The sequence below is a fragment of the Branchiostoma floridae genome, chromosome 6 (genome assembly GCF_000003815.2).
Source record: "Branchiostoma floridae strain S238N-H82 chromosome 6, Bfl_VNyyK, whole genome shotgun sequence".
In the NCBI taxonomy this organism is placed as follows: domain Eukaryota; kingdom Metazoa; phylum Chordata; class Leptocardii; order Amphioxiformes; family Branchiostomatidae; genus Branchiostoma; species Branchiostoma floridae.
The window spans coordinates 14691560-14716255 of record NC_049984.1 but is presented as its reverse complement, the minus strand read 5'-3'; the positions used below and the strand labels follow the sequence as shown (position 1 = coordinate 14716255).

General features: G+C 39.3%; 1 protein-coding gene and 2 long non-coding RNA genes across 3 annotated transcripts in view; 2 read left to right on the top strand and 1 right to left on the bottom strand.

Moving 5' to 3' along the window:
• Positions 1-748: 748 nt before the first annotated feature.
• LOC118417840 lies at positions 749-7555 on the bottom strand. Its single transcript, XR_004831396.1, has 2 exons — positions 7187-7555; positions 749-1206 (listed from the first exon to the last, which is right to left on the bottom strand). It is a non-coding gene; the product is annotated as an uncharacterized LOC118417840 (long non-coding RNA).
• Positions 3817-9885, top strand: LOC118417839. Its single transcript, XR_004831395.1, has 4 exons — positions 3817-4246; positions 4790-4995; positions 7583-7730; positions 8358-9885. It is a non-coding gene; the product is annotated as an uncharacterized LOC118417839 (long non-coding RNA).
• Positions 9886-11421: 1536 nt separating this feature from the next.
• LOC118417698 (copine-3-like) overlaps positions 11422-24696 on the top strand; it is a gene marked incomplete in the record, with an annotated part of 16211 nt that continues 2936 nt past the window's right edge. The window contains 16 exon segments of the mRNA XM_035823364.1: positions 11422-11605; positions 12638-12798; positions 13313-13492; positions 13704-13778; positions 14796-14870; positions 16732-16812; positions 17275-17364; positions 18457-18546; positions 19085-19171; positions 19394-19453; positions 19615-19748; positions 20024-20078; positions 20353-20404; positions 20694-20830; positions 21234-21470; positions 24529-24695. Of these exon segments, the coding sequence (XP_035679257.1) occupies positions 12649-12798; positions 13313-13492; positions 13704-13778; positions 14796-14870; positions 16732-16812; positions 17275-17364; positions 18457-18546; positions 19085-19171; positions 19394-19453; positions 19615-19748; positions 20024-20078; positions 20353-20404; positions 20694-20830; positions 21234-21470; positions 24529-24666 (1641 nt within the window).

Here is a 24696-nt window from a genome sequence, read left to right as displayed (position 1 = left end):
GAGTGTAATATTAGCTGTTCCAGCAAATACGAGAACAGGTTTGCGCGTGAGTAACTCATGTTAGGGAATTAACATAAAAATTAAAATCGACGTTCAAAAACACTTCTAAAGACCTGCCAAAGAAAAGACTCTTGCACTATCATGTTAGGTTGTTAGGGTTTGACGTTTGGCAAAATTATTCCATCATTGTTCTTATATATCTACCTATGGTAAACAGTGAGATCCAAAACTACACCTTCTTGTAACCTCACCATTGCATTTTTATTTCCTATTGTTACACCTGCACCTGGCACATATTCCCAATGTGTATACTGATGTATTGGTTCATTCATTCCATACAGAGGTGACAGGGATGGTCACAGTTCCTCTTTCTCCTAGTTGTGGATCTGTGCAGCCACTGGCTTCATATCCCTAATGTGTACATAGTGATTCACCCCTGCACACAGTGGTGCCTAATTGACCAGCTTGACAGGGGTATTTATTGCCCAGCTGGTTTGCTCTAGAATTACCAGATAAACTAGGACCACTCTACTCCTGTCAAAAAGGGGTGTAAATATTTTTTTAAACAAACCACAAAACTGCTGCAAACTTCTAATGCGCGCTGTAGCACAATGACTCACAATATCTATCCCCATAGCAAACGTGATCGCAAACGGTCCGGAATCACAAACATCCCTACCAGAATCAAGACCTGCTTTTTCAAACAGGTAATAAGAATGAAAAGAAATACAATAATACATGTCTTTTGAAGTTATCAAATTGGAATTATATCTGTTTTAAAATAGGATATACCCGTACCTTCTAATGTTACACACAAAGTCCTAAATCTGGGGCGCAATCCTCTGGAGACAACCCAAACACTTTTTCCAGACACTGCATACGACAAGATATATTCCATTTTCAAATTATCTGTACGATCGTTGTGACAGTGTTTCTGCTTCGTACAGAAATAATTCTTTGGTAGCGCAAACTTTGACATTTGATTCAACTAGAAGCGTCCGTGATGATGAAATTGTTTTTTTTTACTGCAAGCCTTAGTTGCAATAATTTTTTGAATATCATTATGATAAGACCCATTAACAACCCGGCCAAAAAGGACAGGTAAAGAGCATTTACCTATCGCTTCATCTCATATATCCGCTCCTCTTCGTCCCTTCTTCATGATCATCCTGCTCCTGACAGCGTCCTACTGCCCTGACCTCGTTTCTGCCAAGTTGACAAAAAAATGTAAAAAAAAAAAAATTACACCAACCTCGAAAGCTTGGACATATTCTACAAACATTCCTTAGGCTGTGGTGGGGACTGGCGCATGATATACTAAATCTATCAGCCACAACTACATAACATGTATAAAACATACGTGGAAAACACGTATTGCATGACAAGTCCGTTTTTGTAAATATCTCGACAAACTTAGAAAATGTTGAATCAGGGTTTAGTCAGTTGATTTTGTGGTCGCTTTTTTTCACAATTGAAACAAGGAGGCAGAGGAAAGAAAGTTCCACGTCACAAACACGGACAACTTTAGTGAGGGTTGACAAATGTCACTTTGTCAGAAAAACCATGTCAGAAACAGACAAGTTCAGCGAGGTTTCACAAATGTAGAATATCCATGTTACAAAGTTTGTATACAAACAGACTATATCTGTGAAGGTTGACAAATATAGAAAGTCCATGTGACAAACGGACAATTTCCATGCGGTTAAGATCACATCTTATATATGTATTAGCTTATTGATTATTTGACATTTCCTATGATGTTGTGATATGAGCTGTTTCAAAAGTCCTAAGTATACCAGCAAGCCCAAAGACAACGAAAAGCCAACGAAAGTCTTCTTACCTTCCTTTGTTTCGAATGACATCTTTCCATTTATATGCATCATGCAATTTCAAAACGTTTTTCTAAAGGTCAAGTAGCTGTTGGTGATGGCCGTAATTTCATTCAAACCTTTGACTAGATCTATTTCCTTAAGTATAACTTGATGGCTGTTATGTACATATACTTCTGTAAGTTGTGTCCAAGTTTCGTTGTAGTAGGATGAAAAATGCCTACGTTACAGGGTTGAAAAGATAGTAACCCCTACGTGCCCCCAGACCCGCGCCGGGTCTCTCTGGGGGCACCTAAAGCTTAATCCGGGCAATATCGGGTAAGTCACGACCTGTCATTCAAATGTCAATCAACTGTTTCTTCGGATTGCACCTGGTGGCTTTCTCACGGTGTGGATTAGGGCAAGTAACTGTTAGTGATCGAGATCGAGAAAAAATCATCTCCTCCCACTTGTCAGCAGAAGTCAGCTTGATTTAAAATTTGTATACATATACATGTATCTGTGTTATCCAAAACAGGGGAACAAGATTAGGGGATGCTGTTTTATATCAAAGTTACTCATGCAGGATGTTTTCTACTTATTTTTTAAAAATCTTTTTACTTGGTTTCGACTAACTTTTTAAAATCTTTTTACTATAAAAACACTTTCGACTTATTTTTAAAAAATCTTTTTACTTGGTTTCGACTTATTTTCTAAAATCTTTTTACTATAAAAAAATTCGACTTATTTTTAAAAATGTTTTTACTTGGTTTCGACTTATTTTTAAAAATGTTTTTACTTGGTTTCGACTTATTTTAAAAAATGTTTTTACTTACTAATTGGTTTCGACTTATTTTTAAAAATCTTTTTACTATAAAAAAACTTTCGACTTATTTTTTAAAATCTTTTTACTATAAAAACTTTTAACTTATTTTAAAAAATCTTTTTACTTGGTTTCGACTCATTATCTAAAATCTTTTTACTAACTTTCGACTTATTTTTCAAAATCTTTTTACTTGGTTTCGACTAATTTTCTAAAATATTTTTACTTGGTTTCGACTTATTTTTTAAAATCTTTTTACTCGGTTTTGACTTATTTTCAAAAATCTTTTTACTTGGTTTCGACATATTTTTAAAAAAATCTTTTAACTTGGTTTCGACTTATTTTTACAAATCTTTTTACTTGGTTTCGACTTATTTTTTACAATCTTTTCACTATAAAAAAAACTGTCGACTTATTTTTTAAAATCTTTTTACTTGGTTTCGACTAATTTTCTAAAATATTTTTAATTGGTTTCGACTTATTTTTAAAAAATCTTTTTACAAAAAAAAACTTTCGACTATTTTTAAAAATCTTTTTACTTGGTTTCGACTTATTTTTAAAAATCTTTTTACTATAAAAAACTTTTGACTTATTTTTAAAGATCTTTTTACCATAAAAAAAACTTTCGACTTATTTTTAGAAATCTTTTTACTTGGTTCCGATTTATTTTAAAAATGTTTTTACTTGGTTTCGACTCATTTTTTAAAATCTTTTTACTTGGTTTCGACTTATTTTCTAAAATCTTTTTACTATAAAAAAATTCGACTTATTTTTAAAAATGTTTTTACTTGATTTCGACTTATTTTTAAAAATGTTTTTACTTGGTTTCGACTTATTTTTTAAAATATTTTTACTTGGTTTCCACTTATTTTTAAAAATCTTTTTACTATAAAAAAACTTTCGACTTATTTTTTAAAATCTTTTTACTATAAAAACTTTTGACTTATTTTTAAAAATCTTTTTACTTGGTTTCGACTTATTTGCTAAAATCTTTTTACTTGGTTTCGACTAATTTTCTAAAATATTTTTAATTGGTTTCGACTTATTTTTAAAAATCTTTTTACTATAAAAAATCTTTCGACTTATTTTTAAAAATCTTTTTACTTGGTTTCGACTTATTTTTTAAAATTCTTTTTACTTGGTTTCGACTTATTTTTAAAAATCTTTTTACTTAGTTTAATAAAATTTTGCATAGTCATTAATATTAATTGTATTTACATCGTTTTTACCGAATCATGGCCGAGAAATTTGCATATACTAGCCAAATTTCTGTGTGTAGGCGGGACTCAAACAGTTACAGAATAACACAGACCAACTCCTCGGTTCCAGGGGGGGACCTGCCCGAAGAAAACTCTACAACAGACCTGGGAACCCCTGAGTTAGAGTCTCCGCGCGATGAAATTTATAGAGATCAGGGTAGCATCCAGGCTACCAGTCTCTGGGAGTTCTTCCACTTTTATTTTGGGAATTGTACCGCTGAGGAGTCCGCTGTAGCTCCTAGACTTTTTCACAGAGTCTAGAGACGTGTTGCCGCCCGTCGGATCACCACAATATGTTTTGTGCCGGAAGTAAACAGGCAAGGACAGTACTTCTAAAAATTTGGGCAGAAAACGAGGTAGGTGTTTTTTTTTAATGTGACTGTGTTCGACTAACGCCGGCGGCATATGTCCATAAAAGGACCCAGTCGGACAGTTTTGGGGGAACGAAAAGTACGTTACAAATGATAACAAGAACAAAAAACGAGCAAACTCCAATTCCCTTGTAAAAAAAAACTTAAGGTATGTATGGGTATGATCAACGTTAATAGGTACGTTTTCATTATGGTGGCCATCATGCCGATGCAACATTCGTAATTTCTCTTCTTTTGGGCTGTTTAATTTTTTTTTAATTTGTGGGTTCGACATCTCTCACGCACCCCGGCCATCAAGCACTAATCTGAAGGGGCTATTGTTTCTTGTCCGTAATCTGGGACGTTGTCCGTAATCTGGGACGCAGTGTAACCATATCCACATTCCAGATGTTTCACGTCGAGTTTGCGTGGGGTTGTGCAATATACAGATCAGATTGTGTTAGAACTATGGTGTTTTTCTATGTTTCGAGAATATGTTCACGCTTTCAAGTTTGGTGCAATTCCTTTTTTTTGTACATGTCAACTCAGCAGACACGAGGTTGGGGCTGCAGGTGGGTTAAAACCAGGTGCAGGATGATGGGACGACGAGGAGCGGAGATCAGATTAAGCTACCGGTGGTCGACAAGGCACGTCCGAGGAACCGGTCGCCGACGTAGCCAGGAAGCCATAGTTCCAACAGCCTCTACACAATTCCCCAACTCCAGAGCTGACGCCACCCCAAGGAAAGCATGAAGGTGGGTTTCACCCGTATCATTGTTAGCTTAATGCAAATTTTAAGACCTGCTTCCAATACCATATTCTGCACGCCCCACGTAGTGAACAATCGTAGAAACCCTGAGGCAGACGCTTCGGTAAATTTTAAAGTTTTTCTCGTTGTATTTTAGGTACCGCTTTTATTGCCACATTTTGTCCGCTCCACATGGTGAACGTCATAATTCCATTCGTCGAAAATCCCTATAAAGGCAGGTCTGACATTCTTTGCCAACTTTTTAAAAACAATAAAACACAATGGGGACACAGGGCATATATATATATATATAACTTTGTTGGTAGCGTCACTATTTACCCGTAATTTTGCTATTCAAAACAACGATTTACTTTCTCAAATTACGTCTTTTTCAAACATCAGACACACTTGCACGATTTAGCATCGGCAGTCACATTCCATCTGTGCACTATCGGTAGCTGCGATCAAAATATGGTTGGGCCTAGGGTTCTAGACAAATATACTCAGAATTGCATGCAATAAATACTTGTTCAAATGACTTCAAACGTGGTGAAAATATTACACGCGGCAAGGAAAGTGTTCATTTTCTGACCATTGAAGGTACCTGGTGTGCTTGTATGACAACCGTCGAAAAGGAAAGGCCTATACTAGTTTTATACAGCTAGTAATTTCTAAGTATGTAAGATTCATTCATTAACGGATCATCGGGGTTTTAACCAGTAGATAAAAAGGTAGCAGATGCAAGTTAAAAGACTGGCTCGTTAAAAATGATATTGTACACAAATAATGTTTAAACGTTTCCAGTACACCAAGAGTTCTGATCGAACGTGTCCGTGACTCACCGTGATTCACCGTTAACGCGTTAATTTGACGTTCTGGTCAGGTCTAATTATCGCAAGTGTTCTGATACGTGTATGTAAAGGGTTAGTGTGTGACCACAATCGTTTCCCTCTCATAGCAAAGAAAATGGAATGTAAATAATATAACGAACTGTCCCTTAAAATGTTTGAGTTGTCAGAAGAGCGCAGTTGGTAGTTTCAATTACAGAGAATCACGTCGCAGCTTACTACGGGTCACTAAGTCGTCACCCACCTGTCAGTTAGCCGCACAGCTGCATCGGGATTATGTTTCTCACATCACAGGGAAGGTTAATAACAGTGACATTAAGGGCGTGTGAACAGCTAAGGTCAGCTAGTGTAGTTTATAAACAATCAACTTGCATGCCACACTGTACAGTAGAGTTACGTGAAATTTGTTAGTATTTACAGTTACGCTGCCCTGTCATATCACAAGTCAACGCACTAGAATACCCTCAAAAACGTATTACTATAACGCCTGTGCACATGTGTATTTTTTCACTCATGTTATTATGCGTAGCTTTGTCTGCTAGCCAAATTTTCTCACCACAATGCAGGAAATAGCGTTTCAAGGGGTCAATAGTTCAAACTGTTCCCGGGGAGAATACCCTCAGTCCCACTTGTCACGCCTTCCATGCTGCACATGCTGAAAATTCGGCCAATAATATTTCGCCCAAACCTTAAAAGTAAGAAATTCACTGCCGCCGCCTCTAAAAAATGTTCGTCGTCACTTCCAAACAACATAAAATTGATACTTTGATGCAGAACTAGTTAACTTAAGATAGTTGAATCCAACTCTAAGTGTTGAAGTAAGCCTCACGAGGTAACGTAATTCGTAATACATTAGTATCATTCGCGTGCAATACCCTGTACAGGGAAACTAATATAGTATGTTACACAAAATCGCGCAATCACGTGAATGGAATGTTTGGAGAATATGTCTTGTGTGATTCTTTTATTTTTTTCTTGTCAGATTGGCAGACGTGAGGTCAGGGCTGCTATGTAGGATGGGTTGAAACCAGGAGTAGGTTGATCATGAAAAGAGGGACGACTAAGAGCGGAGATGAGATGAAGCGACAGGTGGTTGACAAGTCACGCCTGGCCGAGGAACTGGTCATTCAAACATGCAGGAATATTCTTGAGAGACATTTCAATGTTTTAAAAGCCTAACGAAGCACTTTTGTATGGAACAGTTAGGTTTCCGTAGAAATCAAGAATAAATTTTGCTTCTCCAACGTTCTTTGCGGATAAGCCTCAACACGATATTTTCGCGAACAGAACATCTGGGTAAACAATCAACAGTAGTTCCAAATCGGTAATAATGATCTGGGTGAAACCCACCTTCATATTTTCGCTGGCACGATGTTGGTCCTGGAGTTGTTCTGTGGCTTCCTCTGGTTAGCTATTAGGTCGGCGGTTTGTTCAAAGCGACCAGTTCCTCGGCCAGGCGTGACTTGTCAACCACCTGTCGCTTCATCTCATCTCCGCTCTTCGTCGTCCCTTTTTTTCATGATCATCCTACTCCTGGTTTCAACCCATCCTACAGCCCTGACCTCACGTCTGCCGTTTTTGTCGGGAAAGTCGGAAAATAAGAGTCCGGTCCAGTTTCGATGATTTCGACAGGGATTTGAATATCGTTTATCGAATATCGTCCCTTTCCCTCGTCTCCACTATGGAATAACCCATGGTTGCTGAGCAATGACATTCACTGCCTAGTGTTCATATTGCGTAATGCAGATGAAAGGCCAAGCCAAGCTGACTCCCAGCCAAGCAGTCATTTCGCTGCCAGACAGAGGGGAAAAAAGCCACGCCACGGGTCTTGAGCTGGTCTCTGATGATCAATTACACCTGCTGCCACGAAGTCAACACACTCCCTTTCACTTTGGTAAGTAACTCAGCTTCCACTTCTGCGTACCGAAGAGGATCTTAGAAAAGTTCCTTTGTCTGGTTTGATCAGAGCCAGGTATACAAATTAGTAGTTTATCAAAGATTATCAAATTGTTAGCTTCGTACTTTTTTTTAATTTGTACGTAAATGCACTTGACCTGTTCTTTTTGTCAGTAAAGATTATCAAATTGTTAGCTTCGTACTTTTTTTAATTTGTACGTCAATGCACTTGACCTGTTCTTTTTGTCAGTATATATATATATATATTTGTTTTAAAAATGGGATATGTCTTGTGGTATGCAGTGTCCGGAAAACAACGTCGTTTGGGTTGTCTCCCGAGGATTCCGTCCCAGATTTCGGACATTGTGTGTAACAGTAGAACACAATAGGGCTACGGAACTGCTAAACTGTAATGATATATCTCATTTTCAAAACAGATATGTATTCAATTTGATTCCTTCTAAAGGGATATATTATTACATTTCTTATCATTCTTACTCTATTTCTTATAATTCTTATTCTTATTCAAAAGCGAAGTATCATTTTGAAATAGCTTGGATATTTCAATCGGCTAGAGCGTTCAAGTTGATATACGTGTGCATGTTCTCTCTCAATCTCTGCACAGGTCGGGCAAGAGAGATAAACACGGGCAAGACCGACTCCTCCCGCCGCAACGGACGTCGCTGATGGCTTGCGCTGGAAGACGAGCTGTATCACTGTGGGGAAGGACGCCCGTATGCAAATTGCAACAACTGGCGGGACCAAGGCTGGGAGCCATGCAAAATCCGGAACAACGTCGCCCTAAGGAGCAAGGCCATGAGATGAAAATGCCAGACCGGAGCAGAGCCGCGTACAGCCAAGATTGCGCTGCTACAACTATGGAAATACTGACGCCAGTTTATGGACTGATGTACACGTATTGTCTGCATTACTAGTATTTGACTTTACAGACACAAATACGTATTGTCTAGTCTATTATGTGTATCAAAGAATATACAAGTAATGTAATTGACTCAGACGACGACGGTCCAAATCAAACCATGTGCGGATTTACGAATGGTGGAAATCCCATACAGACGCACGTAAGGTCTCATTCATGAGTTTTTAACTGCATTGGGAGTAATGGCATGCAAAAATACGTGTTTCACATGGGCGCGTACAAAATGAACGCACTTGAAATATATTTATTCTATTTATTATTTGTTGCGCTCATTTACGTTTTATCTTGTAAAAACTTTACGACAACAGCTAAACATTCAGTCTTATATGACAATTAGAACATGCATGAAGTTAGTACACACCGCAACGGGGACTGCACAACTCAGAACTGTGTGCCTCCGACCCAGACCGCAGCTACCGAACATTGCCTGCTAATTTCTTGAAGTAGAAAGAAACTTTCACCAATCTAACGTTAGAGATCAGTTGGGCTGGATAAAAGGAAAATTCTCATCGCTAAAAAAACACCTCCGTGCAGCCGCTTACTTTTTTGGGCCGTAATTTGGAGTAATACATCAACGGGACCTTACAAATATTATGTATGCAAGCTGATGTTGCATTTCAGTCCGTCACTTGCAACAAGCTAGATACAACGCAATGGTTGCTGTATGTACCGGCATGTATTAGTCTATATTGTGCCATGATTATTATTCTCAGACGGTTTCCGGTAATTCGTTAAATTTGATAATGTGAACTGCAACAGACCGAGATAAAGTACTAGTAACAATGTTGTGTGATGTGAGCGGACAGCTGTGTAACTGTCTGTCAGGTAAGACAGAATATAAAGACGAGAGATTTATTTCTAAGGCAATTCAGGAGAGCAACAGACCGAGTGACATAGCATTATGACGTCGCAGTTAGTATACGTTCAAAGTCTCCCGTGCCCAGTGTACGTAAATCCCTATCTCTGTGTCATTTCTTTTTCGTTAACGTGGTCGTCTTCAAATCAGAATCCAAAAGAATTAGTTACATGTCCAAGAATACCATTGTTTATCAGAGGAAGAAAATCGTTGTCAGAAACATCGGTAAACATTTATTTTAATTCTGAATCATTTACCATATCAAATTCTACTTTGTTGAATTCCAAAACCGCCCTGTCAAGGCATATCATTACATATTGTAAGAAGCAAAACTTAATATACAAAAATGAACAGCTATGACTCATATAACATTTTAATCTCATGCAAAACCACTACCTCACCACAACACTGACTGACCATCATTGTTGTGCGGCTGTCGTCGCTACTATGGAATGTCTTTCCGACAAGTCCACAAGTCCACAAAGCTCACAACATTAAACAGCATCGTTAACACATCAAGATCGCATATAAAACCACCATCCCATTGTTGTTGTTTTGTTGTCTTTGTTTAAAACAGACTAATCATCTGTTGTGCGGCTGTCGTCCCTACATGTCTTTCCGACAAGTCCGTCACAACAAGTTCACAACGTTCCACAGCATCGTTACCACCATCCCATTGTTGTTGTTTTGTTGTCCTTGTTTAAAACAGACTAATCATCTGCTGTGCGGCTGTCGTCCCTACTGGTCTTTCCGACAAGTCCGTCACAACAAGTTCACAACGTTCCACAGCATCGTTACCATCATCCCATTGTTGTTGTTTTGTTGTCCTTGTTTAAAACAGACTAATCATCTGTTGTGCGGCTGTCGTCCCTACATGTCTTTCCGACAAGTCCGTCACAGCAAGTTCACATATTCCACAGCATCGTTAACACATCAAAATCGCATATAAAACCACCATCCCATGGCCATTGTTGTTGTTCTTTTGTTGTCCTTCCTTAAAACCGACTAATCATCTGTTGTGCGGCTGTCGTCCCTACATGTCTTTCCGACAAGTCCGTCACAGCAAGTTCACATATTCCACAGCATCGTTAACACATCAAAATCGCATATAAAGCCACCATCCCATGGCCATTGTTGTTGTTGTTTTGTTGTCCTTGTTTAATACAGACTAATCATCTGTTGTGCGGCTGTCGTCCCTACATGTCTTTCCGACAAGTCCGTCACAACAAGTTCACAATATACCACTGCACCGTTAACACATCAAAATCGCATAATAAACAACCATCTCATTGTTATTGTTTTGTTGTCCTTGTTACAAACAAACCGTGAAACTGTGGTGCCTATATCTTCCGACAAGCCCGCAACAACAAGCTCAAAACATAACCACAGCTTCCCCAAGATGCCTCAATCCCAGCATGCCCCACACCAAACATGACGACACATTTCCCAACATGCCTCACACAACATGGCACCAACTTTCCCGGCATACCTCACTCCCAGCATGCCTCACTCCCAGCATGCCTCACTCCCTTGACATCATCCAACATGGCGGCGCCCTATAATACAACATGGCGGCGCCCTACTCCGCTAACGAAAACAAAAAAGGTTATGCTATCGCAAACCTGTAATTATTATACACCTGTTTCACAGTATTAAAACTCCTTCAAGACTTACAGAGCTAGGCGAGTTATCCTTAACAGTCCTAGTATCTTCCTAGGATGTCATTTCATAAAGTTAACAATGTTTAAGGTCACAGAATCGGATGAAATGTGTCAATTTTGACGTTACATGACATTGCATATTTTAGTCGGTAACGTTACCAGTATTCTTCAATAGAGGGCGCTTCTAGTGTAACCGGACTGCCAACTACCTCTATTTTACGACAGCAGTCGTTTTGCGGCACTAATCATCCGGAAGTGAAATCATCATTTTGATTCAAAGCTAAAAGTAGGCGTTACGTTTTCTCATATTCAGGTGACCTATTGGGCGTCGTGACGCGTTTAGGGGAGGTCGACTATAGTCTTTGTCAAACCGAGCGTACAGAGGATCTCCTGAAGTTCCATATACGACTAGGAAGGTGAGATTTTTATCACACATTTGCTTCATAGCAAAGAAAAATTTATTCACAAGTTCTTCTGAACAAGTTGTCACACAACTGCTGTTTGGATAATAGAAAGATCACCAAGTGCAAAATAAGTTATAATTGACCGGAACAGAAGTCCAGGTGTTTTTTTTTTTGGGGGGGGGGGGGGACACTGCTCTTAGCCAATATTCATGTCAATAAATTCATAACTCAGCCTATTGCCAATAATCACACATTCAAAATACATTGAAGTTTTTGTTCTGGTTTCATTTCCACATTTATCAACTCAGTCAACATTCAGTGTCATGGAACATTGTCATAGACTTCTCAGAATAGACCTGATTATTTGATATCAATTATATCATAAGCCACATCATCAATCAGCTTTACACATAAGCCACTATAAGTTTAACTAACGTTACATACAATGTATGTACTGAGGTTTTGTTCCTGTCAATGTCAATAAGTCATAAGAACCTTTTGCACTATTGACAGGTTGTTCCTGTTCCTCGTGAAATTGTAAACATTTTGCTTTGTGACTGCAAACTTAAAACGCATCAAACACCTCCTCCACTCTGCTGCAAAATTATAAGTCCTTGTGATTGTGAGCAAATGAATAGAGACCATCTCTTTCTACATCTGTATCTCATAATATTACACCCTTTGGCATAACACACCAGCTTCGAAGGCATGTGGCAAGGCAGCAGCTGGTTGTATTACACTTGTAAATGACCCGTCTCGCTAACCTTAGTTGCACATCTGACTGCACATCTGACTGCAAATTTGTTGCACATCTGACTGCAAATGGCAAAGAGCACCACTACAATAGTTCAGAGTAGGAAAGTATGAATATTTGAACACTTTATCCTTGGTTGATGACTTTGGTACTTGAAGGCATGGCCATTTCTTGTCACAGCTGTATTAGATACTCAGTAGTTGGTACATCTACCAACAGGGATATAGGGATACTGATCAATTTAAGGACACAGTTGAATATCATAACTTATATATGTTCTTTATCACCAGTACCAGCGAGGATGCCCCCCATCGGTGCCCCTCCCCCCGTCAACCCTGCCAGTAAGGTGGAGTTGCGGGTGTCGTGTGCCAACCTGCTCGACAAGGACGCTCTCTCCAAGTCTGACCCCATCTGTCGTCTCAAGATGTTCCAAGGAGGGCACTGGTATGAGGTAGGTGGTGTCAGTATACAACATATTATTGTTAATATTCAGTCCCACGGAGTAAAGGGTTTACGGAAAACCCTGGGCCCAGCAGGCTAGCTTGCAGGCTTTCGGGGCACCCTTTTTGGGCCCCAAGGCTATGGATGGGGTTTGACCCCTAATGGTTAAATAAGATTCCCTAACATTCCTTTACATAAATAAGATCGATATCATAGAATTGCATACCAATATTTAGGGAGGGAGGGTGCAACATCATTGCACCATATGAACATGTTCAGAAACTGTGATCTTTTAAACCAGTTTGTAGTAGTGTGTAGAACAGGAAGGTCTAGAAACTCAACAGACCTCGTGTAGCTTGCTTTTTTCATGTTCACAAACACTATAAAGAATAGTAAAGAAGGATGCAAATATGCAATAGTTGTTCATGTCACTAACAGGAAGATTTTGTTCTCAAAAATATTTTAAATTTTGTGGCCAAAGTGTTACATGATCAGCCACTAAAACCACTGTTTTTCCCCAAAAGACTGGCAGGACAGAACACATCATGAACACCTTGAACCCCACCTTTGCCAGACCCTTCACTGTGGACTACTACTTTGAGGAGGTTCAGAAGATGAGGTTTGAGGTGTTTGACATCGACAATGCCACCGCTACCCTTGATGATGATGACTTCCTCGGGTATATGGAATGCACTTTAGGCCAGGTACATGTATAGATGTTTGTCAGGTTATTACATGTCTAGACTTTCTTTTAAGAAGAAATTAATACAACTCACAAAAATTAAAGAAGAAATATAGATTGAAGAACTCACAAAACTTAAAGAAGAAATATATAGTTTACAAAATCTAACTCTTGTAATTTATATGCCTAAAAGTATATTCCATCTTTTTAAAATTCTATTTTTTTATTTGCAGGTTGTGTCTAACAAGGTTTACACCCAACCCCTCCTCCTGAAGGAGGGCAAGAGAGCCGGCAAGGGCTCCGTCACTGTGAGTGGTTTGTATGATAACAGGTTTTACTTTATAATTTTGATATAATTTTGTAACAATTCCATAGTCCAAGATTCTAGACTTACCTGCCAAATGTAAATGCCTGAGTCCCGCAAGTTGTTGCCAAAAGCAAATTCCCTAGATAATGCATGCTTTTGGAATATTTGGTGACTCAATCGCAGTTCTATATGGATACACCCCTGAGGCATTGCCAAAACATCAATCAATCTCTTGACATTGGAAAATGAGGTTTTCCATCTACAACCTATTTGGTAACCTGTCCTCAGCTACTAGAACCTTCCTCAGGGCCAGAATGCCCGTAGTGTTTTAGGTATGCCAATTATGTAAGAATGCTTACTCTAACACTTTGTGGTAGCGTGATCATGTTCTCATGATTTATAAAGCATTATTGTGCAATACTGTATTGGTCTTTTAGTCTCATTAATTATTAATGTACCCAACACATGTTTGCATGTGGTATGTAGGTTTATATGAAACATTGAATACATAGGAAATTCCATGGTTTATTCACTTGATGCATTATCTAGCAATAATGTGTGTTTTGTTGTGGGAGTGACTTTTATGACTATCTATTACAGTTTAAACCTGACAAAAATGACAAGCCCATCCCAATATTCAATTCTGAAAATGTATATGGTCTTGTGGCATTTAATCAAAGAGACATACACTAACTGTTTGTACTATTTGTACAAAACTATTTGTCATAAAAAATTTATCTGATGATGAATATCTCCCATCATAATGTTTTGAAAACATCATTTAGTCCATTTTTTCTCCCACTTATCAGTTAGTTTGCAATTTGGTGTGCAGTGTGAAAGAGTTAGTGTAGTAAATAGACCATCCTGTAAATAGTCCATCATAATTAGCAGTTCAACCAATGATAGCATCTCAATCATCAGTTCGACCAATGAGAGAGCATTTTGCATTTCTATGTGTCAAATGAAGCAGTTTTACATTTCCCTAATTGTTGATTTTTCCTCTTTCTTGTTTATAAAGGTGACTGCGGAGGAACTGTCTGGAACCAGCGAACATGTCCATCTTACGTTTTTTGCACGCAAGTTGGACAACAAGGTGGGTTTCAGTGGCGGCGGCACCGTGGGGGCAGTGGGGGCGGTCGCCCCCACAAAAAATAGGTCGTGGGGGCGACGCCCCCACGATGAAATAAGCTGAAACACACAAAATCAAGCTGAAACTCTTGTGTATATTTTCACTAAGGAAATTTGATCAAATCTCGCTAGTCTACTGGCAAAATTTGGCCCTCAAAATGCAGGAAATGACGTTTCAGAGGGTCCAGCTTTCAAAATTTCAAAGGACCTCCCTTGTGAGGATTCGCGCCTTCGGCACTGGGCATGGTGGGAAAATGCTACCGGAGCGTCGTCCCCCACAACCTTTCTCTAGTAGAAATTTCACTATCAAACTTTAGATTTCTTTACAAGCAAAATGTTCCCCTCAAATGCAGGAAACGGCATTTAAAGTGTCCTGATTTAAAAATATCTCCAGAACTCCCTTGCGGCGGCTTGCGTCTTCGGGGCTCACGACGACGTAGTGCAAAATATGTTGGTGCGTGGGTCGTCGCCCTCAAAAATCGTTTTCTCTACTAGAAGTTTAATTAAATTCACCTTAGTCTGTCTGCAAAATTTGTCCCTCAAAATACAGGAAATGGCGTTTCAGAGGGTCTAGATTTTAAAAATTTCCAGAACCTACCCTGCAACGGCTCGTACCTTCGCCGCTCGAGATAGTGAAAATATGTTGGGGGTGTCGCCCTCAATAACTAAAGTTAAAACTATATATGTATTTTTGATAGAAATGCCATTGAAGTTAGCTTAATCTGGCAGCAAAATTTGCCCCTCAAAATGCAGGAAATAGCGTTTCAGAGGGTTTAGATTTGAAATTTTCCCGGGGGTGCATGCCCCCGGACCCCCCTAGAAGGGTCGCGCCTCCGGCGCGACGCCTCGGGCCTTCGGCCCTCGATTTAGTGATATGACAAATATTCGCCCCCACAACTGAAAAACGGTGCCGCCGCCTCTGGGTTTTCATTATCATAAAGACAGGTATAAGATATCTTAAGAAGCTAAAGACATCACTACCAAGACTCGATTCTTCAAAAGAATAGAATTCTTAGAAAGTTCAGGTGTTACACATTCAGAGCTTTAGCCAGCTCGAAACTTTTTTCCGTCAGCCAATTCCAATCGTCACGAAAACCGCGAAAATTAATTAGAAGGACTGAACTGAGACCTTGAAAAACGGGTTTTAATGAGATTATCGTATGCGAAAGGGCACCGACACACATTGTCAACAATCATAACAATAGCAAAACAAACAGTGTGTGGCTTTTACGGCCGTGTACGGCGTCCCCTGGCTTTTACGGCCGTGTACGGCGTCCCCAAGCCGCCTGAAGCTTCCACCAAGGATTTTTGTCCGTCAAGGTTGACGGATTGGTTTGAAAATTTTTCCGTCAGACGCAACAAATTTCCGTCAATTGACGGAAAAACGGACGCTGGCTAGAGCCCTGTACACATTCGACATGGTGCATGTTACTTTTCTTGCCTAAGTATGTTGCAAAAAGTACTGAAAATGTTTTTTGTTGTGCTTTTTATTCCAATATCCTACAGTTGGGAACTGTTGCATTGCTTGCAAGGTATTTTTACGTCAAACGATGTGTTGGTGCAATGTTTTGGGTGTTTGACCTACAAACCAGACGTCCTGGGTTCAAATCCATTGTCATGCCACCAATGGTGTGTGCTTGAAAAAGGCACTTTACATGACTCTACCCAGGTGTAATTTTTTTTTTTAAATGTGTGGTCCATTCTTGAAAGTACTCGAGGTGTGGCTCTTCTCCATCACAGAACCCTCCATTTAATGTACCTTACCAAAGGGTAGTCTACTCAAAACTCGGTCAAAAAGGTACTAATTTACTGTCCTACCTCTGCAGGACTTCTTCAGCAAGTCAGACCCTTACCTGGAGATCCACAGGTGTGACTACGCCTCCCAACAGATGGTCTACAGGACAGAGGTGGGGTTAACCGCTATCAGGAAAATCAACAATACTTGTGTTTTGAAATTCAATGGCATTTGTGTACAGAATTTTTGCCTAGGGCATAGCAAATTGTTGTGTTTCCGATTACGGTCTTGGAAAAAATCGATAAGTAGTCAGTTAAGGTAGGGATTCTCAAGTGGACCATTGAGGAAATTTGTCATTTTAGGGATAGAGTTACTGCACACAGTTGTTGTACCTGTAACCTTGTGAACCTAAGATATCATACCTAGCAAAAAAAGGTTCATCAAATTAACGTGTGAAACCCGAAAGGTGCTAGCGACTTGGATTTGTACCAATCATCACCATGTCAACACCATGGCAACCACAATGAGGAGATAAAAGAGTTTTTGCTAGCTTAGCTTGGGTAACCGGAATTGAAACACAACATTGATGTTTATGATACTGTCATTACTTCATGACCATTTTTTCGCCATACAGGTTGTGAAAAACAACTTGAACCCCAAGTGGAAGCCATTTAAAGTCAACATGCAGACTCTCTGTGATCGAGACTTTGACAAGAAACTGCTGGTAATTTTGTTGCTGTTGTTGTTACATTTTTCTATAGACATGTGACATGTCTTTTGGAAGGCTTTAGCTACAAACATCTAAATTCATCAGACCTATACTTGTAATATGTACTATCATGTAACTAGTGTGAGTGAGACACAAGACATTGGAAGTGTCCTTAATCACAAATTCTTTTTATGTGGGCGACGCCCAACATTTAGTTTTTCCTCAGATATTTGCATATTCCAACCGGAAATCAGAAAAAAATGGAAGCTGTAAACATGCACTCCACGTTTCAAGCTTTTTGATTGGCTTACAGTCGCACTTTCTCGGTTTTACGTCAGAGGTGAACCTATCAACGCACAGAACACAATCGGCATCGACTTTGATAATAGCCAATCAGAACTCAGAAAAAATGGAAGCTGTCAACATATACTCCGCGTTTCCAGCTTTTTGATTGGGACAAAGTCGCGGACTGTCTCGGGTGTACGCAGAATTGAACCAATCAACGCACAGGACACAAAATGGCATTCGGCATGCAGTTTGACAATACTATAGCAGCTGAGACGACCAAACAGGCGCTCAATTGAAGAAGTTGCCCGCCATGGAATGAACGAGATTGATAAATTTTCACACAAAAACGTTATCTTCAGAAAATTGGACCTTGGAATCTTGCAAATTCAACGGTGAACGGACGTGTTCAAGCAACGCAATACATTTGTATACCTGTTAAAACGTGCGCCTGTAACATGTTGTAGCACTGGGTCAGTGGTATTATTCACGCGTGGTAAACCAGCACTCCGGCATCGAATCCGTGGACAGATGATATTTTTTAATTTTTTTTTCTTTTTGCTGCATTTTCGCGAAAATGTTGCCTTTCTTGTTGCTTCTTTTCTTGCGATTTTTGCTTTCTTTTCCCTTCGCCCACATCCTGCATTTTTTTTTAAAATGTTGCCTTTCTAGTTATCTTTGTATCATGTTGAGCCTTAAATACCATTGGACATTAGCAAAGGAAGTTTCACTGCTTTTGACAGTTGTTTGGATAATGTTTGATGGATACAGATATTGATATTTTTAGTCTTAATAATAATTGATAATTAATCCTACTTCTAGTTCAAGTGCTATGACTGGGACAGTGATGGCAGCCATGACTTTATCGGACAGTTTGAGACAACGTACAGACAGATGTCACAGGGATTACCGGTAGGTCTAATAGCATCATCAATCTTCTATATTGCTTACACAAGCTCAGATTGTTATCTGAGCACTTGAACCACTCAGCTCCATATATAGTTCGTTTTTACTTTTCACAAGAGCATCTTTCTTGTAAACCAATGGTACACTTTGTAAAATCTACAGATGTAGAATTTGTTTTATCATCTGTCAATTTCCAACTAAAAGGAGAAGACTCCAAAAACTATTAGTTATTCAAGTAGCTGGATTTTAGTATGGAATAGGTCATTTCCAAAATGATATCCAGTTGCTTGAGCAACTGCTATTTGGAATATCTCATTACCAGGATGTGTAACCTTCATTGATGTAAAAATATACTAACCCTTGGCATCAAGTATTACTTGCATGTTTGTTGCAGCAAATTTGCTGATGGATAATTTTTTTCTCTAGAATGTTACATGAATTCAAAGTGACATATTAGCAAGAAACTGTCTGTCAAAGCTGTCTCTGTACTTTGTTATGATGTGCAGTTGTTGTATCATAATGTTCCTTGACTGTGGTTTGACAGGTGGAGTTTCCTTGTATCAACCCTAAGAAGCAGGCCAAGAAGAAAAGTTACAAGAACTCTGGAGTCATCACTCTGCAGTCCCTGAAAGTCAGTTTTGTTGTCACTCTTGGAGCTTGTTTGCATTGTTGAAGAATGTCATATGAAATTTCAAAAGTTAACTTATAATTTGAAATACTCAGGTTTATCAGCAAATTGGTTATCAGATATCAATGGCAACAAATGTATGACTGTATGAAAAGTGCATTCATGTATAAGATGATTTTGTTGTCAAGTCGTATTTCTTAAAGACTTTTTTGTTTGTTTTCTTAGGTTGTGAAGGAATATTCATTCCTGGACTATGTCATGTCAGGGTGTCAAATCAACTTCACGGTAAATTTTTTTCTGAAATTTTTGCATATGAAGATCTTTTCTGTAATATATATCATCTGCTTTTATTAGTGTTAACAGAGGATATTGCACAAGTCTTTATAATATACATTACAAGGTTTTGCAAAGAATAACAATTGGTTGTACACTATGTGCCATTCTAGGTTGGTGTAGATTTCACTGCGTCCAATGGTGACCCACGACAAACCACCTCCCTCCACTACATCAACCCCTACGCACCTAACGAGTACATGAAAGCACTGATGGCAGTGGGGGAAGTTGTACAAGACTACGATAGGTACTGCTTACTAGTGTAAAGTGTTCAAGTAACTACTGTAACAATACATGCAAGAGAAAACCTTTCTTAAAAGAAAGGACATTGCATCAAATGAACTCACTTAGCCAAGCAGTCACACTGTGGTAATACTGTAGCTCCAAGGATTCACGTGAGCTTGTCAGCTTGTTATTTACCTAAAGTTTATTTGTTGACTTCAGTCTCATAACTTAACAGGAAAATGTCATACCCGTGTATGTTTGTAGAAATGAAGACAGACAATTTCTTTCTCCTTGCAGTGATAAGTTGTTCCCTGCACTTGGATTTGGGGCAAGAATTCCACCCAATTTCCAGGTAAGACAATGGGTTCATGGAAACTTAACTTAAGGGGGGGAGGGGGGATGATGTCTATTATGGCCAAAGCCAGATTTTACTGTGTATTGTTTACTCATTAGTTTGACAAGAATATTACTAGGAAGTCCCAATGTTGAGTAGGTCCTAGGCAATTCATATTCGCACACCTTGTTGCTTTTCAAGTTTTGTAATATACGGTCATGGTTTGTCTGATACTGGACGGTGTCCGTCACTACTGCATCATTGATGACTTCTTTTTTTTAAATTCCTACAGGTGTCCCATGAATTTCCTCTCAACTTCAATGCCCAGAATCCTTTCTGTGCAGGTATGGTTTATCAAGGATTTGAAAGTCGTAAACTTGTGCATGAAAAAAAAGTGCTGTAACAGTACAGCCATGTTTCACTCTGAGAAATCAACCTTAACACTTCACCTGTTTTGAGGGAAGGATACATAACAGTTATAATGGAGTTACGTGTTGTTTCTTATTTGGACTCCTTGAAAACGATTTCTGCCATCAGGCTTTGGAAGTACCAGTTCCCTTTTGTCGTTTGCCGGTACAGTCGTCTTTCTCTTTCGTGTCAAACACAAGAAAGTTTGGTGTTGATGTTCCATAGGTGTGCAGGGCATAGTGGAGGCGTACCAGAATGCCATTCGTCAGGTGCAGTTGTACGGCCCCACCAACATCGCCCCCATCATCAGACATGTCGCCAAGTTTGCTCATGCGGAACAGCAGCAGGGAGGGGGGGCAAAGGTAAGTTGGAAGGTTTTCATTGGTCATCAATCAAAGCCAACATTGCTAGCAGATGCAGAATATTTCCTTCTGCTCCAAAAGTAGAATCTACTATCTAAAGTTTAATATCTCTGTTGACATTGTTTGGATGAAAGTTAAATGTTTCGTCCAAGGGCAATACTGTTCAAGATGAAAGTCAAATGTTTCATTCCTTAGAAATATGATTAAGGACCCAAAAAAAGCCAGAAAACTCATTAAATTGATATATATCCCTTTCCCATTGGGGTGATTGAAGGAAGGTATGAACAGACCATTGAAAATATTTTTGATGTATCAAAATTCATAAAGTGTCAATTGCATTATGCCTTCAGATTGATTGATTTATTTCACAGTCAAGAAAAGTGAACCATTCTATTTTTTCTAGAACTACTATGTCCTGCTACTGCTGACAGACGGCGTGATCACGGACATGGCTGAAACCCGGGAGGCCATTGTACGCGCGTCGCACCTCCCCATGTCCATCATCATCGTGGGGGTGGGGGATGCTGACTTCACTGACATGGAGGTGCTGGACGGGGATGACGGACTGTTGAAGTCACCGCGGGGAGAGCCGGTCAAGAGGGACATCGTCCAGTTTGTGCCATTCAGGCAGTTCAAAAGTGTAAGTATTGATACCTTTTTCCATTTATTATGCCTTGGTCTCACAGCATGCCATAGTCTGGTGGGAGGACCGCAAGGTTTGGTACTCAATTCCTGACCTAATCATTAATTTATTATCATCAGTTACTAGAACATTTTCTCAGAGGTTGTCCCCAAAATGTTTGATTCAAGGTTGAAAGGAAATACATCTACATGTAGCTATTTAACATCAGACCATGTCACGTCCATAAAGGTTAGACATCCAGGTAATAAGATATACCAGAAAGCAGTCACTCAAGCAACTGGATATGATTTTGGAAATGGTGTCACTGACAAAAACTAGTGGATGCCAGTTATAATGTGGACCGTTTCCAAAATCATATCCAGTTGCTTCAGTATCTGCTTTTTGGCATATCAGACCATGTCTTAAACATATGTCCTGAAGATTGCAACCCTTTCCAGTAGCATGTGAATTTGTGATGTTCTAGGTGCATAGTCTTCAAAACTGATAATTGGAAGACACTGTAATGAGATGATATATGTACATAATTTGATTGTTAAGTCAGTGTTGTTTTTTTACAATTTCTGCCAGTGGAAATTCTTACACACACTAGCCTTGGTACCATAAATTCTTTCATAGTTTACTGCTAACTCATGTCTTTTTGCTTGCTAGTCATGGAAAGAAATGAGCCAACTATGGAGGATAGTACCCAGGCGACAACACAGTGTCACATAATTTACAATGTATAGATGTTAAAAAACTCTTTCCCCACATACCAGGCTCCTGCTGGTGCTTTATCCAAGCATGTCCTGGCCGAGGTCCCCACCCAGCTGACGGCTTACTACAGCAGTCTGAACATTCCGCCTAACCCCCCTAAAGCAGCCCCCTTCCAGGTACCGGGGACAGTACCCCCTGCAGTGGCACCCCCTCAACAGTGATCGTGAGTCACCTTCCTTAGCACACCTTGCAGGCAATAAGAAATATCTATTGTTTATGATATATAAATGAGCACTAAATAAGGATTAAACCTGTTTTTGTGGACTTTACCAATTTTAGCCTGATCCTCAAGTTAAGAATATTAAAGACAATGTTGTAATTCTTATATGTTTATTCAACTTTTCATCTTGAACTCATCTCTCATCATGGAGCATTACTCAGTCACTCTTTTGGTATCAGTAGCCACTTGGTGTCACCAAAAAATGACACTTATAAAGTAGCCAGCTACATGTAATTTCAAGGGTCAACTTGTTCAAGGGTGGTGATCTACATTGTATCCAGTTTGGTGTGAGAACAGTGCTCCTAGCTGTTGTCTCTGGAACTGCACCGAGAACTGTGTTTCATGTTTTGCATGCAGTCAAAAGAGTGATTGGACAGTCACCTTTTGTATATGAGATTTTCATCTGTATTTTGTTGCTTTGCCTCATGGACATGAGAAAGTGCTGTATGCAAGCCTTGTCTGCAGATTGAAGTGCAAAAATGCTCTTATAAAGTTAATGGTTATTAAAAGAATTATTAAAATTTTGTCAAAATAATTTCTGAAAATTTATCTTTCTGACAATTACCCTCTGCTAGTATAATTTGGCTGTATTAACATGATATTACATTTCTTATTTTTCCTTAATTTTTGTGTGTGGAATGATGCTCTGTAGACAATATTTGCCTGCAAGGTTTGCTACAGTGAAGGTGACATGCTGTCTAATTGATTGTATATTCTTGCTTGTTAACACTTATTCATGGGGTGACCTATATCCATTGATTCTAAAAGCTGGGTATTCAATGATACCAATTTGACAAAAGGTGGTTGCAGCATTTTCAAACTGTTGTAATTTGAATTCATAGTCTGTTGACTTGATTTGCCTACCGGTAAATACTGTTTTTAAAAACAATGGATATAGGTTACCCTGTGGATGAAGGTAAAGTAACTGGCTGAGGTTAACATCTATTATCATAATACCGGTACGTTTACGACGATTTCTCTAGCCATACTGATTTGACAAATTGTCAACGCATCATTTTCTCCAGTTACATGTTGCTGTTATAGGTTACCCTTGCCACTTCTTCTGTGTAACTTTTCTGCCACTCTTGTCCTGCTAAAAGCGTAATATTGTAATCGTAACACGCCGCGGAATTACACGGCGAACGGGCGCGTGGTTGGGAGGGGGTACAAAATACCGGTAGGAAGAAACACGGCACAATTAACTGCCGCTATGTACATTTATACATCCTCTGATGTTCCTTCCTTTTCTGTCAGTAAATGCATAAAACATAAACCTGCATGAGCATACAAAATGTCTTGAGAAAACGGACGTATACTGTCAAGAATTTTCATTTAACTTCTGTCCGTCACAACCGCTATGACGTAACACTTCACTGCTAGCGTAGATATAAAAATGGCGGGAAAATGGCGTACGTTCAATTTTGCCCATTCAGTCGTAGATCCGGGCTATTATGCAACGGTTCTTCACACTTTTACATGAGTTGTAGGTCACCAACAGAAATTCAAGATTGTTGTTGAATCATGTTCGTCTTGTGCCGTGAGCATGTGTAATCATGATCTATATAAATTTGGCAATGAATGTGACAGTGTGTTCGTCCCACGACGAGCTGCCTACCCCGAAATTTAAAAAAAAAGTATACTGAAAACTTTTGGCCTTGTTGTCTTCGAATGCATTGTTATCGATGCTTTGTAAATGGTGTATTGGACACCTAGATGTCTGAAGTGTGCACAGCTCAGAAATAACTATTGTTGCATGTGTAGATCTCTTTAAGTTCCAGTATTTTTAATGTACCGGTATAAGTCTTACTACCGGTATTATGCCAATGCATGTTAACTAAGGGGATAACATGATCTATGACTGAATGCAAAAAAGCGTTAATAACAACTTGTTTTCTTTATGTAGACATAACCATAATTATTTCTTTCACAGTCCAGAACAGAACTTCTTGGTAACATTACTGTTACATGAATAAACAACAACTCACGCACCACCCTTCAAAAGTAGACTTTCCCCAGCACCAGACCAGGGGAAACTTAGGATATCTGTAGATGCTAATTTTCATTCCTTCACCTCCGTTCCAGGCTGCGCCCGCTGCCCTGTCTCGCTGTGTGCTGGCCGAGTTACCGAGCCAAGTCTCCGGATACTTCAACAGCCTAGGGATCACCCCCCTCCCCACCCCCACAGCGCCTCCACCTGCCTACCCTGGTCCATCCCAGTAACATCAGCCATGCTGTCATGCAAAGTTTCTC